The sequence below is a fragment of the Otolemur garnettii genome, unplaced genomic scaffold (genome assembly GCF_000181295.1).
Source record: "Otolemur garnettii isolate 467f Iridium unplaced genomic scaffold, OtoGar3 scaffold00012, whole genome shotgun sequence".
Lineage (NCBI taxonomy): Eukaryota > Metazoa > Chordata > Mammalia > Primates > Galagidae > Otolemur > Otolemur garnettii.
In genome coordinates this window covers 14,786,677-14,800,543 of record NW_003852407.1, presented here as the reverse complement: position 1 = coordinate 14,800,543, position 13,867 = coordinate 14,786,677, and the positions used below count along the sequence as shown (strand labels likewise).

The 13,867-nt window shown below is 54.4% G+C and overlaps 1 protein-coding gene across 22 annotated transcripts in view; it reads right to left on the bottom strand.

Moving 5' to 3' along the window:
* Positions 1-13,867, bottom strand: part of CELF4 (CUGBP Elav-like family member 4) — a 307,083-nt gene that overhangs the window by 7,056 nt on the left and 286,160 nt on the right. For 8 of the 22 annotated variants that reach the window (XM_023510227.1, XM_023510223.1, XM_023510225.1 and 5 more), the window contains exons 10-13: positions 13,590-13,673; positions 8,267-8,350; positions 3,408-3,486; positions 2,832-3,003 (exon numbers count right to left, since the gene is read on the bottom strand). In XM_023510227.1, coding sequence (XP_023365995.1) covers positions 2,832-3,003; positions 3,408-3,486; positions 8,267-8,350; positions 13,590-13,673 — 419 coding nt within the window. The remainder of the gene's footprint in view (positions 1-2,831; positions 3,004-3,407; positions 3,487-8,266; positions 8,351-13,589; positions 13,674-13,867) is intronic. The other 14 variants (XM_012802079.2, XM_023510234.1, XM_023510235.1 and 11 more) reach the window with 5 other exon arrangements.

The window sequence follows — 13,867 nt, the reverse complement described above, 5'->3', positions numbered from 1 at the left end:
TGGGAGGCTGAGGCAGGAGACTCGCTTGAGCCCAGGAGTTGGAGGTTGCTGTGAGCTGTGATGCCATGGCACTCTACCCAAGGGGATAGCTTGAGACTCTGTCTCAAAAAAAAAAAAAAAAAAGACTGCTTAGTAGGGAGGAGATAGATGGCTGACCCCAGAGAAGGGTGGTGTCATGACATGTTCTTCCTGACATTCAGGACACTCTAGGGGGGCAGGGTTGGGCTAAAAGTGTGGTGGAGGCTTTTCATTCTCCTCACTTGAAGGGAGTGACTCCCTGGTTTCAAAGCTTGGCTCTACCACTCCCTACCTGATGGACAAGGTGCCAAATCTCTCTGTGCTCCACCTGTGAAATGGCAGCACTAACACTCCCTGCCATGTAGGTAGTCATAGCTATGGCTTTAGATCTCAAAGTTGTTTCTTCTCAGGGCACTGTCTGGTGCGTGGTAAGCACTATGTGAGTGTGGTTCTTAACTCTGGTCTTTGCATGCCCTGGTGGAAGAACCCAGTCTGCTTTTTCTCTCCTTTTTAAACCACTCCTCCAAAGCTCCCACCCCAGCTCTGACTACCAGCTGTTTCAGTTCTGTGGACCACTCTGACCTTATGTTCCAAACAATCAACCTGGGAATTTACCCAGCCTAGAGGTTCTGGCCAAGGAGGCTAAGACAAGCTGCTCTCAGGGGAACCTTGGTCAAAACACACCCATGGGGGCTCCTAGGGGCATGATCTTGATGCATAACCCAATCCTCTGACTCCAACACCATGGTTTCATTAACAAGGAAACAGGAGCCCAGAGTGAGGCAGCACCTTGATCCAGATTATATGGATCAATAGCAGGGCTATGCTTATTTAAAGAAGGGTTCCATATAAAGAAAGGGCTGTCTTCACTGAACTGTCCCTCCCCTCCTATGGAAATGTCCCCTTCTGGAGACTGCCTCCAGTGTCTGTGAGAATCAGAAGTTCCATGAGGGCAGGGATGGTGACTCATTCATCTTTTCATCCCCCAGACTCCTAAAGAACATATGTTTTGGCATCTACACATAAGCCAAAAAAGAGCAGGGGCCAGGGGTTGGTGTCAGGAGGCAAGAGAAGCTGGTTTTGCTTTAGACAGAAGAGGCTCACACAGCCCCTGAGACAGAAGGTCCCTGCTCTCAGTGGATGAGTGTTGCTACTTCTGGATGGAGGTGTTCAGCTGGTGTCTGTACCCCACTCAGGCAGGGGATGGGATGGGAGTGGAGGCTGGGACATTAGAGACTGTCCTCCCTCATTCCAGGCTTTGAACATCCAGTAGACTGTCTAACTCCTACATGCCTAATCTCCCTGTCACCTAGGCCAGAAGCCTGAGAGTCATCTTCAGCTCCTCTCACATGCTCACTTCAAAGTCATTATGTCCAGCATCCTTTTGGCTCTGTCTTCAAAATATATTTAGAAATCAATTCCTTCACATCCCACTGCCTGCTGTCTCCCTGCACTGAGTGGTCAGCACCACAGACTTCTGCTTCAGCCCCTGCAATCTATTATAACACAGCAGCCAGAGTGGCCCCATTGAAATGCAAGTAATCACATCACTCTTCTGCTCAAAATTCTCTCACCCCACTCCCATTTCAGAGGAGAGACCAAAGTCTATGCGACAGCCTGCAAGGCCTGCTATCCTGGCCCCTGTTCTGTCTTTCAGTCCTCTGGCTATCCCCTCAGAAGGACGGTACATGCCTCCAGACACTGGTGTGGTTCCCCTTCCCTTCTTCAAGTCTTTGCTGGAGTGTCACTTCTTCAGCAAGGCCTACCCTGACTAGATGATTCAGCGTCAGCTAACAATCCTGATATGCTAGATAAGTGGTTCTCAACCATCCTAATGCTGTGGCCCTTTAATACAGAGACCCACAGATTGAGAACCGTTGTGCTAGATGATTTATTTTTTGACCATATGGCACTGCCTATTGTCCTGTCTCATCTTCTCAGCCTACCTCACTGCTGGGCCCCAAGTACCTAACATAGTACCCAGCTCACCATGCTGCCACCTGGGGGAGGGAGCTGAGCAGGAAGGGTCTAAAGGGAGTCCTCTGTCTCTGGTCTGTGAATCAGCTGAGGACAGGAGCAGATAGCAGTGGGAGAACCAGGCTCAAGGTAGACATTTGATGGGCTGAGACATCTTCCCCTACCCCCATCCTTTTTGCAGGCCTGGAGGAGGAACCCCACTCAAGCAGAAGAGGTGACAACTACCCACTCAGCATGGTCCAAATACTGTAGGAAGTGTGAGGGATCACGGGGGCCACACCAGCACCCTCCTCAGCTCTGGTCCCATCTTGTTTTGGTTTTTGGTCAAGTTCCCTTTGACAAGTCCTATTCCTCCTCTCCCAACTGAGCTATGGGGAAAAGGAGGGGAGATGGAGTCAAGTGTCCAAAGGCTGCCAGCCCTCTTGGCAGAACTGGGGAGGGGAGAGCCACAGAGTCTGGGAGAAGGCCTGCGGGCTATTCTGTCCCCAAACGCTGGGGCCTCAGCTTGCCATTTGTTCACCCCTCGGTCTTCTGGCAAACAGGACTGCCAGTGTAGACCTGGAGGCACAAGCCCAGGGCTCGCCTCACCTTGGAGAAGCTCCCTCGGTCCTGCCCCTCTTGGCCCTGCGGCAGGGAGATGGCCATGCCCATTTCTGCCGGGATGACCACAGCTCTGCGCTTGTTCCCGGGCACGGGGCAAGGAACAGGTTGAGCCGGGCGCAGCGGGTCCAAGGCACAAATGAGGATCCGGCCCACGGAGGCTGGAGACGGCGACGGGTCCGTCCGGTATCCCCTCCCAAACCCCCCGTCCCCGTGCCCCGGCCGCCCCCGGTTACCTGTGCGAGTCCTGGTCTCCCCCGGGGGACGCTCCCGCCGGCGCTCAGTAAGGGCGATTGGCGTCTTTGGGCCGCTTCAGCTGCACCTTGAGCCTCTTCATGCCGATCTGGAAGCCGTTCATGGCCTGGATGGCGGTCTGCGCGCTGGCCGGGTTGTCGAAGCTCACGAAGCCTGGCGAGACACGAGGGACGAGGGCCTGGGTTTCCACCGGCCGCCGGGCCGCTCCCGGTGGGGAGGGGTAGGTGGGGGAGAAGGGGCCGAAGGGCGGGGCGGGAGGGCTCGAGGCTCCTCCTCCCGGGGCCCCGCCCCTGGCCCGGCCGCGGCGCCCGGCGCCCCCCGCCCCCCGCGCGCGAGGGCCCCTCCCGGGGCGGGCGTTTCCGAGGCTCAGGGCCCCCGACTTGGGGGCCGCCAGCCCAGCTACAGCACCTCGGAGTGGGGCGACGCCGCTCCCCTGGGCGCCCACCGCCCCAGGTGGGACGACCACGGCCTAGCGGGGCTCGGAGAGGCGCCCGCCCCCCACCCCGGCCGGCCCCGGCACCTCAGCCCTCTCCTTCGGTGGGAGAGGGCGGACACACCTGCGGGTGGAGGAGTTTATTGGACACTGTCCTCCCTGACAGGAGGGGGCCTGGCAGCGGGAGGGCACGGGGTGCCGGCCTGGGGAGAGAGAGCAGTGCGAGGGGGAGGGAGGGGAGGCCCCGCGGAGAAACTTCTCCACCGCCGTTTCCGGCCGCCCCCCTCGCGAGCGCGGCCTGGCCGTGGGGGGAGAGCCAGAGGCCGAGTCCCCGCGGCCTCCCCGCCCCACTCCCGGTCCTGCAGAGGCTGCCCGGGCCGGGCTCCCGGTGGGCGCTGGGCTGAGTCCAGGCCCACTGCCTTAACCCTCGCCTCGCGCCCAGGGTCTGTCGGCACCTCTCCTCAACTGGGTAAGTTCCAAGCCCCGGGAGCCGGTGCTCTGTGCGTGGACTAAGCACGCTCCAGTAGCTGTCCCCCATGAACAACACTGGGACCCATAACAAGTATGATGTTAACGATTAACACCGTTAGTAAAAGATTAGGTGAGCGCCCTCTGCGTCCCGGGGACTGCAGAAGTGCTTCTTACGTGTTCAGTCCCCACCACACCCCAGAGTGGTCACAAATTCATGTGCAGCTTCCACTCTCAAGCACGCAGCGCCCCGGTGGGATGAGTCATGCTCCCAAACTGAGTTCAGAAGTCATCTTTTGGAAACTTTGAATGCATCTCCGTATGGGGACAATTCCTGTCAGCATTTCCAAGCTAGGCCTAAAAGGTGATCCTTTACAAAGGGCTTCTGTGGTCAGGTAGCTTTATAGCCAGGCCCCTCTGGGCCAGTTCAAAGTACAATAAAAGATAACCCTCCTACCCTCCCCCAAGGTCTCCAGTAAATAAACATTTATAGCTTTGTTTAATCTAGCATCTCCTTGAATTTATTCGACCTTAGAGGCCTTTCTCCTGTAAAACGGACTTAGATCCTGCAAAATATATTAATATGAAACTCAGCTTGGTGTGATACCCAGACCTTCCCACAAACGTGCCAGTTGGGGTGCTTGTCCCCACATGACTGTTAGATGTAGAAGAGATAGATGCATAGCCAGCTCCTGTGCAAAGTAGAAGCCATTTTCTTGGTTAATTATCCGTGGTACCTTATGCCTGCCTCTGACTCCTCCACTCTAAGAGATACACCTCTCTCTCCCCCACTCTCCCTGTGCAGTGGCTCTTTCCCCCTTTTTGCCTCTGTCCAGGACACCTGTCTCCATCAGTCCCTTTTTCTCTTGGCTCCTTCCTCCTTTGCCATCAAAGATGGGGGCTGGGGTGGTGGTGTGTGTGACAAATGTCTCATTTTTGTGCATGGGTGGATATGTGAAGGCGTGTGTGTGAACATGGATAGAGTTGGTCAGAGTCAGGCCCAGAACGAGAAAACCAGTATCTGTGTAAATCTGTATATCTAATAGGCAAGATTTAAAATTATCCATAGGTGGAGATTAGCTTCCAGTCATCCTTCCACCAACTGCTCTCAGCCCCCTGTGGCCCATGACCCCCTCAAGGACCTGTATGTCTTACAACTGAAAGCAAGGTCTCAGTGGCCCAGACAGAGCAGGTACAAATGTGTGGACTGTGTGTCTGTTCATACTGCTTTCCTGCAGGTTAAGGAAGGTGGTTGAACTAAAGCCTCTGTCCCTGCCAGGATGAGGTAGCTTCAATGTGGGTGACATGTGGCACCCCTCATTCCTTGGACCATTCACCTGGGCTTGGTGGGTCTCCTTCAGGAAACAAGACTGGAGCAAAGCAGGGAGGAGGAAGACAGATAAGGCAGCCTGGAGGGGCCATCTAAGGCAGCGGTGTAAAGAGAGAGAGGCACCCAGAGGGGAGCAGGGAGGAAGTTCTGGAGGAGGGAAGAAGCCCAGCCTTCCTGGGAGAGTTCAAAGGTCTCCAAAAGCCAGGCAGTTGGAAAGGATCCAGACTCAAAGAAACTTTTCTTTCCTTGGACTGTTATTAACTGGCTAGCAGTCAGGACAGGGATTGTCTCCCCTGCAGAATGGAGAGCCCTGAGGGAGGGCTCTGAGCACCATCTCCATGTTCACAGTTCCCATCACAGTTCCCAGGACTGTCGTCCTTCTCACAGACCTCCCTCCTTCCCCCCAGGCCCCCCTCCACACCATTCTTATCCTACTCCTCAGACTGGAGGGGATGTACCTCCAACCCTCCTTCCAACATACAACAGTTAATGCTAGGCATATCCTCACCAAGATCTCTGGGAGATTTTGCTTATAATTGCACACTTATGCATACAGAGCGAGTGCAGGCTTTGAGGAGTTCATGTTAACATAGGCCCACAGCAAAACAGCGCCTCCTGGAAGAACACAAGGGACTGTAGCACTCACTTCCTGAGGGTCTGGTCTGGCTGAGCAACCCCATCCTGCAGAATAGCTCCCGGAACCCTCACAGCACCCGGGAGACATGTCCCCATTTCACAAATGAGGGCATTTGAGCTCAGAGTTAAATGACTTGCCCATGAGGGAGCGCTGGAGTTAAAATCACATTAAAATCCTCTGGGATGGGACGGTGGCAGAAGGCTCAGCTACCCAGAGAGAGAGAGACCAGGTGGCTCAATAAGGAACAGCTGGGCTGGGCCAGCATGGCCGGAGCCTGTCATTATCCAAGGCCAGAGATGTTCATTATTAGTGTGTTTGAGAAGAGAAGAGAGGCCAGAGGAGAGGCACACAGATGATGATTTCTATAAAAAGCAGGAATAAAGCCCTGGTCCTGGAGAACTTAGTCGGGTAGTGGCTTAAAGTACTTGGGGTGGACTCTGAGGAAGCACCTTTGAAAAGCTGAGCCTGACTATGGCTGGAGGCTAAGCCTGTTCCAGCCCAGGTGCCCCTGAGTCTCCTGGACTATGAGAAGAAAGAATTCTTCTCACGTATACAGTATTTGAGACTTATTTTAACAGCAAATGTACCTGCTTTCTGGTTTGATTATATACATAATTGCAACTCAAAAGGAAAAGTGCCCAACGTGGAAGAATGCCACCCGGTCCTTTTCTTTTGCTTTGCTTTCCCACACCGAGAAAGAAATGAGTTACTGGAGCAACAAGATTCCTGTGGCAGCCACCAGAGGGGAAGGGACAGTGGTGGATCTTACTACTAACAAGTAGTTCAAGAAGCTTCAGACCTCCTCCTGGAATTTCATTTCACCCCACATCGCTCCCCTTCACTCCTCATCTGAATCCTCAAGCCTTTCGTGGTTCTGCCAAGTAGCCTTGGCTCCAAAATGTAAAGTCCTGAACATGTGCTTCCTGATGCTTCTCTGCTCTTGTCCCTTCTCCCCCAGCCCCACACGCTATGACCTGGGTCCCTGTCTCTTCCCAGCCCCAGACTCTGGGGGTCAGCCCAGGGATACTGAGCATCTAGCAGACCCAGCCCTGCTTCCATGTATGGCTTCCTGGGGACTGGACTCCTCGGTTCTCAAGGACTCATGAATGGATCCTAGAAGGGCTGGTGGGGGGAGGCGGAATGAGGAGGTGGGAGAGGGAACAGGAGGAGTGGAGGAGAGAAATGTGGAGTGAAGTGAAATTCCAGGAGGAGGAGGTCTGAAGCTTCTTGGATAGAGTTGCCAGATTTTACAAATCAAAACATAGGATACCCAGTTAAATTTGAATTTCAGATCAACCATGAATACTTCTTTTAGTATATCTCACATACTGCATGAGACATGTTACATGCAATGTTGAAGACATACTAAAAAAGTATCTGTTGTTGATCTGAAATTCAAATTGTGATGGGTGTCTTTGTGTTTCATCTTTCATCCATATTCCTGGATCCTCCCAAGTCTTCCCTCTCCCATCTAACACCCCATTACCAGGCAAATTTGCCCAAAGCTGTGCTTTTATTCTATTACCTCAGCTCAGGGAACTCCTGCTGTTTTCCACTGCCCCCCACACCAAATGAGGCACCCTCATGGGAATGGCCGAAACCCTCCCCAGCACAGACCCTCCCTCCTAACTGCTGTCCCATGAGTGTCCCCCCCACAGATCTCCCCAGAGTCTCTTGCCTCTTCATTCACCATCCTTGTACCCTTCTCGTCCCAGCCCCACGCTTGTCATCCTCTTCTTCCTACCTGGAATTCCCTCCCTTCCATGTGTTTACATCCTTCTGCCTTTCTTATCACTTATTACTTGGTGCTTCGCAGACTTCACTGCTGGTAAGTAGACTTAATTTTCCTCTAAGCTCAGAGCTCAGGCTTCCTGAGGGCAGGGACCAGTCTCCTCTTCCTGGCTTCTCAACAATGCCCTGCTCTGGGGGCTAGAGGGGCGTGGGTAGGGATGGTGGGAGGGAGCACAGAGTAGGGTGACAGAGAAGGAGGCAGGGCAGCACAGAGAGGTGGAGAGAGGAGGTGAAGGGGTGGGGGGATGGGGGTGGGGCAGGGCCTGGCTGGGCTGCTGCCCCACAGGGACGGTGCTGCTCTGCTCCCACTGAGACTCAGGCTGAATCACTCTGCCCATGAGCAGGGAGGGGCTGAGGGAGAATGGATGTTGCTGGGCTCTGCTCACTGCCCTGAACCCTGTGCGCAGGGGTCCTTTCCCCTTCTCAGTGGGTTGGAATCTGACTGGAAGTGGAAGCCCATTTCTTGGACTGGGATGTGGGAGGTGGAGATCCAGGTGAGGGTGGGCAGGGAAAGCCAAGAAGCAAAAAGAGCAGCGGAAGAGAGAAGAGAGGTGAGAGATGGAGGCTGGAGGCAGGCTGTGGGGCGCTCCTGGGGGCCGATGTAGAAGAGCAGGTGAGAAGCAGTTGGACACCAGTAGTTTGGTGTGAGAACCACCCTGTCCTGGGTGAAGCTAATTGGTTTGTTATCTTTACCCACCAAAGCATTTACTTTGGTTAGTCGCCCGATCCACAAACACTTTCGAGGAGATGACATTACCGAAAGGGAGGAACATCTGCATCAGCTCAGCGTCCCCAAACTCCTGGGGCAGATGGTAGATGAACAGGTTACAGCCCTCAGGCCCTGCGTGAGGGGAGGGGTGGGCGGGGGAGGAGGGATGGTGGGGTGGGGGAGAGAGAGACAGAGGAGAGGTGAGCGAGTTAGGCAGCGCAGCAGGGAGCGGGGCAAGGTAGGGAGTAGGGGTGGGTTCATTCAAGATCCAAGGGTACCCTGGAAGGGTGCTGAGCCCTGAGTCTGAGCTCTGCTCTCTGCTCTGCCCCTGGGCAAGTCAGTGACCCGCTCTGTGGCTCATCTGCCTTTTGTGCAAAATGGATCAGTAACAGAGGCCTGGCAACTTTGGGCTCCAGGGGCAGAGCGAATGAGAGAGAAGAGGGTGAACATGCCAAAGCTGGGTCCGCTGTGTCCCTGGAGATAAGGTAGTGGGGGGGCACATGGAGACCTAGGAGGACCTCTCTTCTTCCCAGCCTCAACTCTGGGAGGACTCAGGGACTTTGCCCTGGGAACCCTTGATCTATGCCCAAGGGTAAAGACACTTCATCTTCCCCTCTGCAGGCCCAGCTCAGACCCTGGGTCTATCCCCTTCCTGGCCTGCAGCTTCTCTTTCCCATCTGGCTTCCAGCACCACACCCTCTGCTGTGGTCTGGAAGGTGGAAACCAAGATGTATCTTGCCTCTCCAAAAGGCTAAGGCCAGGAAGGTTGTCACACCAGGCTCCATGATTACCTAGGGAACCCTGAACCTCTGTAGACAAAAGTTCTTCATTTTGTTACAATAATAACAGCTCTGCCCCTTCTACAGCATGAACTGTGTGTCAGGCTGTCCTGGTTACTTTATTAATTCACTTAGTCTTCACAGCACCCTGTGACTTAAATACCATTGTCATTGCCACTTCATAGATAAGGAAACTGAGGGCCAAAGAAGTTAAGGTAACTGCCAAAAAAAACATGCAGCTGTGTGTATGTGGGGGGGTGGGGGTGGCCAGGACATGAACCCAGACCATCTGCCTCCACTGTGTTTCTTCTCGCCACCTAAATCTCAGCCCTACCAGAACCCCTGAACACCTTAAATTTTTGAAATTTCCAGATCTCTTTTAAGACTTATATGTTTCTTTTTAAATGGTCAAAGTGTTCAGTTCTAACTCTTTGAAATGGAAATCTTTTCAAGATGCAGGGTCTATTTCCTGCCATCACCTAGCATATACCATGTATAATTCAGTCTTGTAAAGTGACCTGTGGTCATTTCAGTGCCTGTGTCCATCCTATGGTTGGAGATGGGAAGGAAACAATGTACTTGTTTTAGTTGTGTAAGAACCAAGGTTCTGATCAGCGGCTGGTGTAAACCTCAGCATGAGTTTAAAAGTGAAGACTATAAGGCAGCGATGTGGGCTGCTACCTGGATTTCATGGCCAAAACCAACTGTCTTCACTCTCTGGAACCATGAGGCTGCCAGATAACCCAGTCCTGGGGCACAGGCTCATTCTGGAGCCTCTGACCCACTCTTTGCTCTCTTCTCTCTCTTCCACTCTCCTCCTTCTTCCCTCCATCATCTCCACCCCCTTGAGGCCCAAAGCCTAGAACTAAGATCCCCAACCACCAAAGCAGCATAATAAGCTGCTGGCCTGCTCAATCCTTGGTCCCCACCCCACAGTATCCATCATCCTTCCCTTCCAGCCTCCCCTCCCTGAACTGCTGGCTCCCAGGCACTCTGCCAGCAGACGGCGCACTCAAAACTGGAGTCGAGTGTACCCTCCCACCTCAGGGGTTCCCGGTGCTGGGTACCCTGAGCTCTGGTGGCCCTCCCCCTCCCCTTGCCCTGTGCCCACTGACCATGCCATCCTCCCCTGGGTCATGCCCTGTGCATGTGCACTTGATGGGTCCCACAACCTCTGGCTGCTCCCTTCTGATGCCAAGTCCACTCTCAGTACTCTGTGGGGTGGGCTCCTTCTCTTTTATGTCTGAGAGGTTTTCTCTCCAACCAGAGTGACCACTCACCAGGAGCAGGAACATCTTTCTTGTCCTGTCCTCCTTCCCATCCCACTCTGGTCCACCTTATAACACCCCCCCACACACACACACAATCCTTGCTTCTCCAGGCCTTCCTGACCACTACACCCATGCTGATGCCTGCCTTGGACCTCAGGCTCTGACTCCAAGTTTGAGTGCTGCAAGCTGCTTCATGTGGTGGTTATGTCTGCTTTCCTTAAAGAAACAAGGAACCCTTATGGACAGGGCCCCTAGGCTTGGTCCCATCTACACCATGTAGAGTGGAGCTCCCAGGAAGACTGTCCAGCCCTGGCCTGGTAGGAAGCGGGGCAGCAGCTCAAGCCCCTTGCCCTTTACAGTAAGCCTGCATGATGCTGCCTTACTCCAGCCCCCGCACCTAAGCCCTTTCCACATTCCCCAACTCACAAATGACAGAACACCCAGATGGCAGAATCATCAGGACTTTACAGATCAGTCTGGCCAAACCCAGCCTTCTGAGAAATGGTGAGACGGAGCTGCAGAGACAGCAACTACCCCTGACTATACCACAGCCCCACAAGGTCATGGCTGCAGCCATCCCTGAGTGCAACCTCGCTCTGTCTGTGGGGCAGTTAGCCTGTGGGGGACTCAGGCACCTCTTGGTTTTCAGGCTTGGCTTAAAGACAATGCACTGGCAGGAGGGTCCTCCCCAGACACCTGTGAGTCCTAGTATTCTTATGGCATCCCACAGTGGGGAGGTGACCATGATACAGAGAGGCTGATTACTGGCAGGGCTAGGGGAATAGCCCTCCTTCTCATCCATGCCTCGGACAACACTGTGGGACATGGCTCTGGTGGGTCTCCAGCCCATCTTTGGGCCTGTCTTCTCTAGCCCCAGGCTCATCTCATGCTGTGCTGAAGCCACTCCCTCTGCCTGGAAGGCCTGCTCCCATCTCCATGTGTGGAGACACTTCATCCTTCCCCTGAAGCCATCCCAACGACAGCCCTCTCCCAGTGCCACCATTGCCCCGTCACCCCCTATACACAGCGTTGGTGGTTCTCTTGGCACCTCAGTCCACATTGTACCCCAGCCTGCTCCCCTGGGGTGGCTCAACGTGAGCACCATGGCCAGGGAGAATGAGGACAAGCCTCATGAAAACCCCCTGCTCAAGAAAAGGCCTGGTCTAGGGCACATGCAGGTGGGCAGAGGCTGAAGCTGCTTGGAGATGGAGAGAAAGCGTGAGAAGGAGTTCAGAGCAGGGCACACGAGGTGGTGCAGTGTGGGGCAGGAGAGGGGCAGGAGGTGCAATGGAGGCTTGAGTTTGTTTAAGTCCATTGGTAGGGGCCATTGTATGTGTCGTGTGTTGGTCGGGGCAGCACTGACCAGCAGCTAGGGGGGTGTGTGTTTTGTGTGAGTGTGCTTATTTGTGTGTCTGTGTCTATGTAACATGATCTGAGACCCCCAAGCACACAGGCCAGAGCAATTCAGGGAGCTGAGTATAGCCTGATGCCAGTGGTATGGCAAAGGAGTAGGGTCTGTGGGCACAGCTCTTTGTTCTGAACGTGGATGGGGTGACTGTTGGGTCCTACCCCCTATGGCCTTGATCTGACTAATGAAGGTTGGGATGGCAAGGGCAGGGATGATGCCCCCCTCCACCAATGGCAGGGCCAGGTGCCACTCAGCTACAGCAGTTGCGAGCACAGGGTTTGGGCAGGGCCCTCTGCATAGCTCTCTGGGCTGCTGGAGCTTGGTTCTCCTGGGCACGGGGGTAGGGGGACCTGATATACGGGTTTCAGGAGCTGCTTAATGGGTGTGAGCTGGGGTGATATACCTCATGGACAGGTTTGGAAGGGATGACGGTTGGGGAAGGAAAGGCTGTAGGCACAACACTTGCTGAATGGAGTTCAGCAAACAGACTTGAATGAGTCTAATCTTATATCCCTTTACAGAAAGGTCCTCGCTATCCTCACTTTATAGGTGAGGACACTAAGGCAGAGAGGGCCACATGGAAAGGAGGCAGCAGAGCTGGGAGTCAGGTCCAGATGGTTTGCTTCAAAGCCTGAGCTCTCAGCTGTTCAAGCTTCAGGGCCTGTTTGGAGATGGTCTGATGAAAGTGATTTGGACCAGCAGATGCCCAAGGGACTTTCCAGATACTCTCTTGTACCCCATGGCTCCAGGACAGCTGCTAAAGGGGCAACAAGCTGGGCATTTGCAGACCACTGGAGTGCTCTGGCCATGTGGGCTGCTGAGGCAGACTTGGTGGCCTCACTGCCAGCATGACCCTTTGCATGGGGGGTGTTCCCTCGAGCTGAGCTCTCTGTGGATGGACTTACAGAAACCCTGAGGGTGGCCATGTTGATGCCTGCTGTCTCTCACGAATTCTGAGCCCACTGACCTGCCTGCCTAGCCCTATTTACACAGGGCTCTGGGCATGGCTTTTCAGGCCCCTGTCTCCCACTAGGCCTACACTGGGGCACTCCCGTCCCTTTGCCTCATCATGCCCATGGAGTCCTACCCTGGGAACTTGTAGGTCTCTCCTGGTACCCAGAAGGCATGACATCTGCCCACGATGAACTAGGCTCTTTCCTGCATCCCCCCACTGTGGGTACCCCTACTTCTCCCCATCCTCTCCACTGGCCAAATCCTGCCTATAGGGAATTCTCGGTCCCACATCCTCCAGGGCGTCACCTTCCAGAAGACCTCAGGCTATCTCTTGATTCCTTCCCAGTGTGCACACCTAGCAGGGCTGGCACCTCCACCACACTGCTGGAGTCTCATCTCCCAGCTGCATGCCAACTCCCTGGGAGCACAGCAGTGGGCCCTCAGATGAAGACCCTAAGAACAGGCCTCGAATCCTCCATTTAACACTGTAACTCCACAACTCCCAGGGGCAGGGACAAGGCCTCTATTGGCAAAAACAGGCCCTACCTATGTAAGGTTCTGTTTAAGGGTTTGCTAAAGAAGAAACACAACCCTGACCATTCTGGTTTTTTTTTTTTTTTAATAGACCAAGATATCAATATGTGAGTTCTGAGTCAGATGAGTGGCAAATGAGGGAAGGGAATGGTAAAGTTGCCTTGTTTGGGGCCTGCCAGCCCTCAGGGCTTTCTGTCCAGTCCCCGGCCCCTGGGCTGGGCACCACTCTGGAGTACACGGCTACCCCTGAGAAGTGCACCTCCATGCTTGGGCAGGAGATCACTTGTGCCTTATAACTCCACTGTCTCCCTCGCCCACTTCAATACAGCACCAAATGTGGCCCCCTTTTCAATGCACACCCCAGCCCAAGGCCCAACCAAGAGAGCAAGGGTGGGGAGGGTCCCAGGAGCTCAGCCTGCACTCACCTTCTCTCTGTTGCTGTGGGATCATCGGAGGTGGCTGAGGGAAGGCTTGGCTTATCTGACCGTAGGCAGCAGGGTAGGCAGCTGCTGGAGGGCCCGGGGAGAGGTGGGAGCCGGCAGTGGGATGCAGAGAGGCAGGAAGAGAGAAAGAGGTTTCAGTGCGGGCAGTCAAAGCAGTCCAGCCCAAAAGGGCACTGCCGCTGACACTTACAGAACACCAGCTTTCAGTTCTTAGACTAGGGAAGGAGGGAAATGCATGGGTGTGTGTGTGTGTGTGTGTG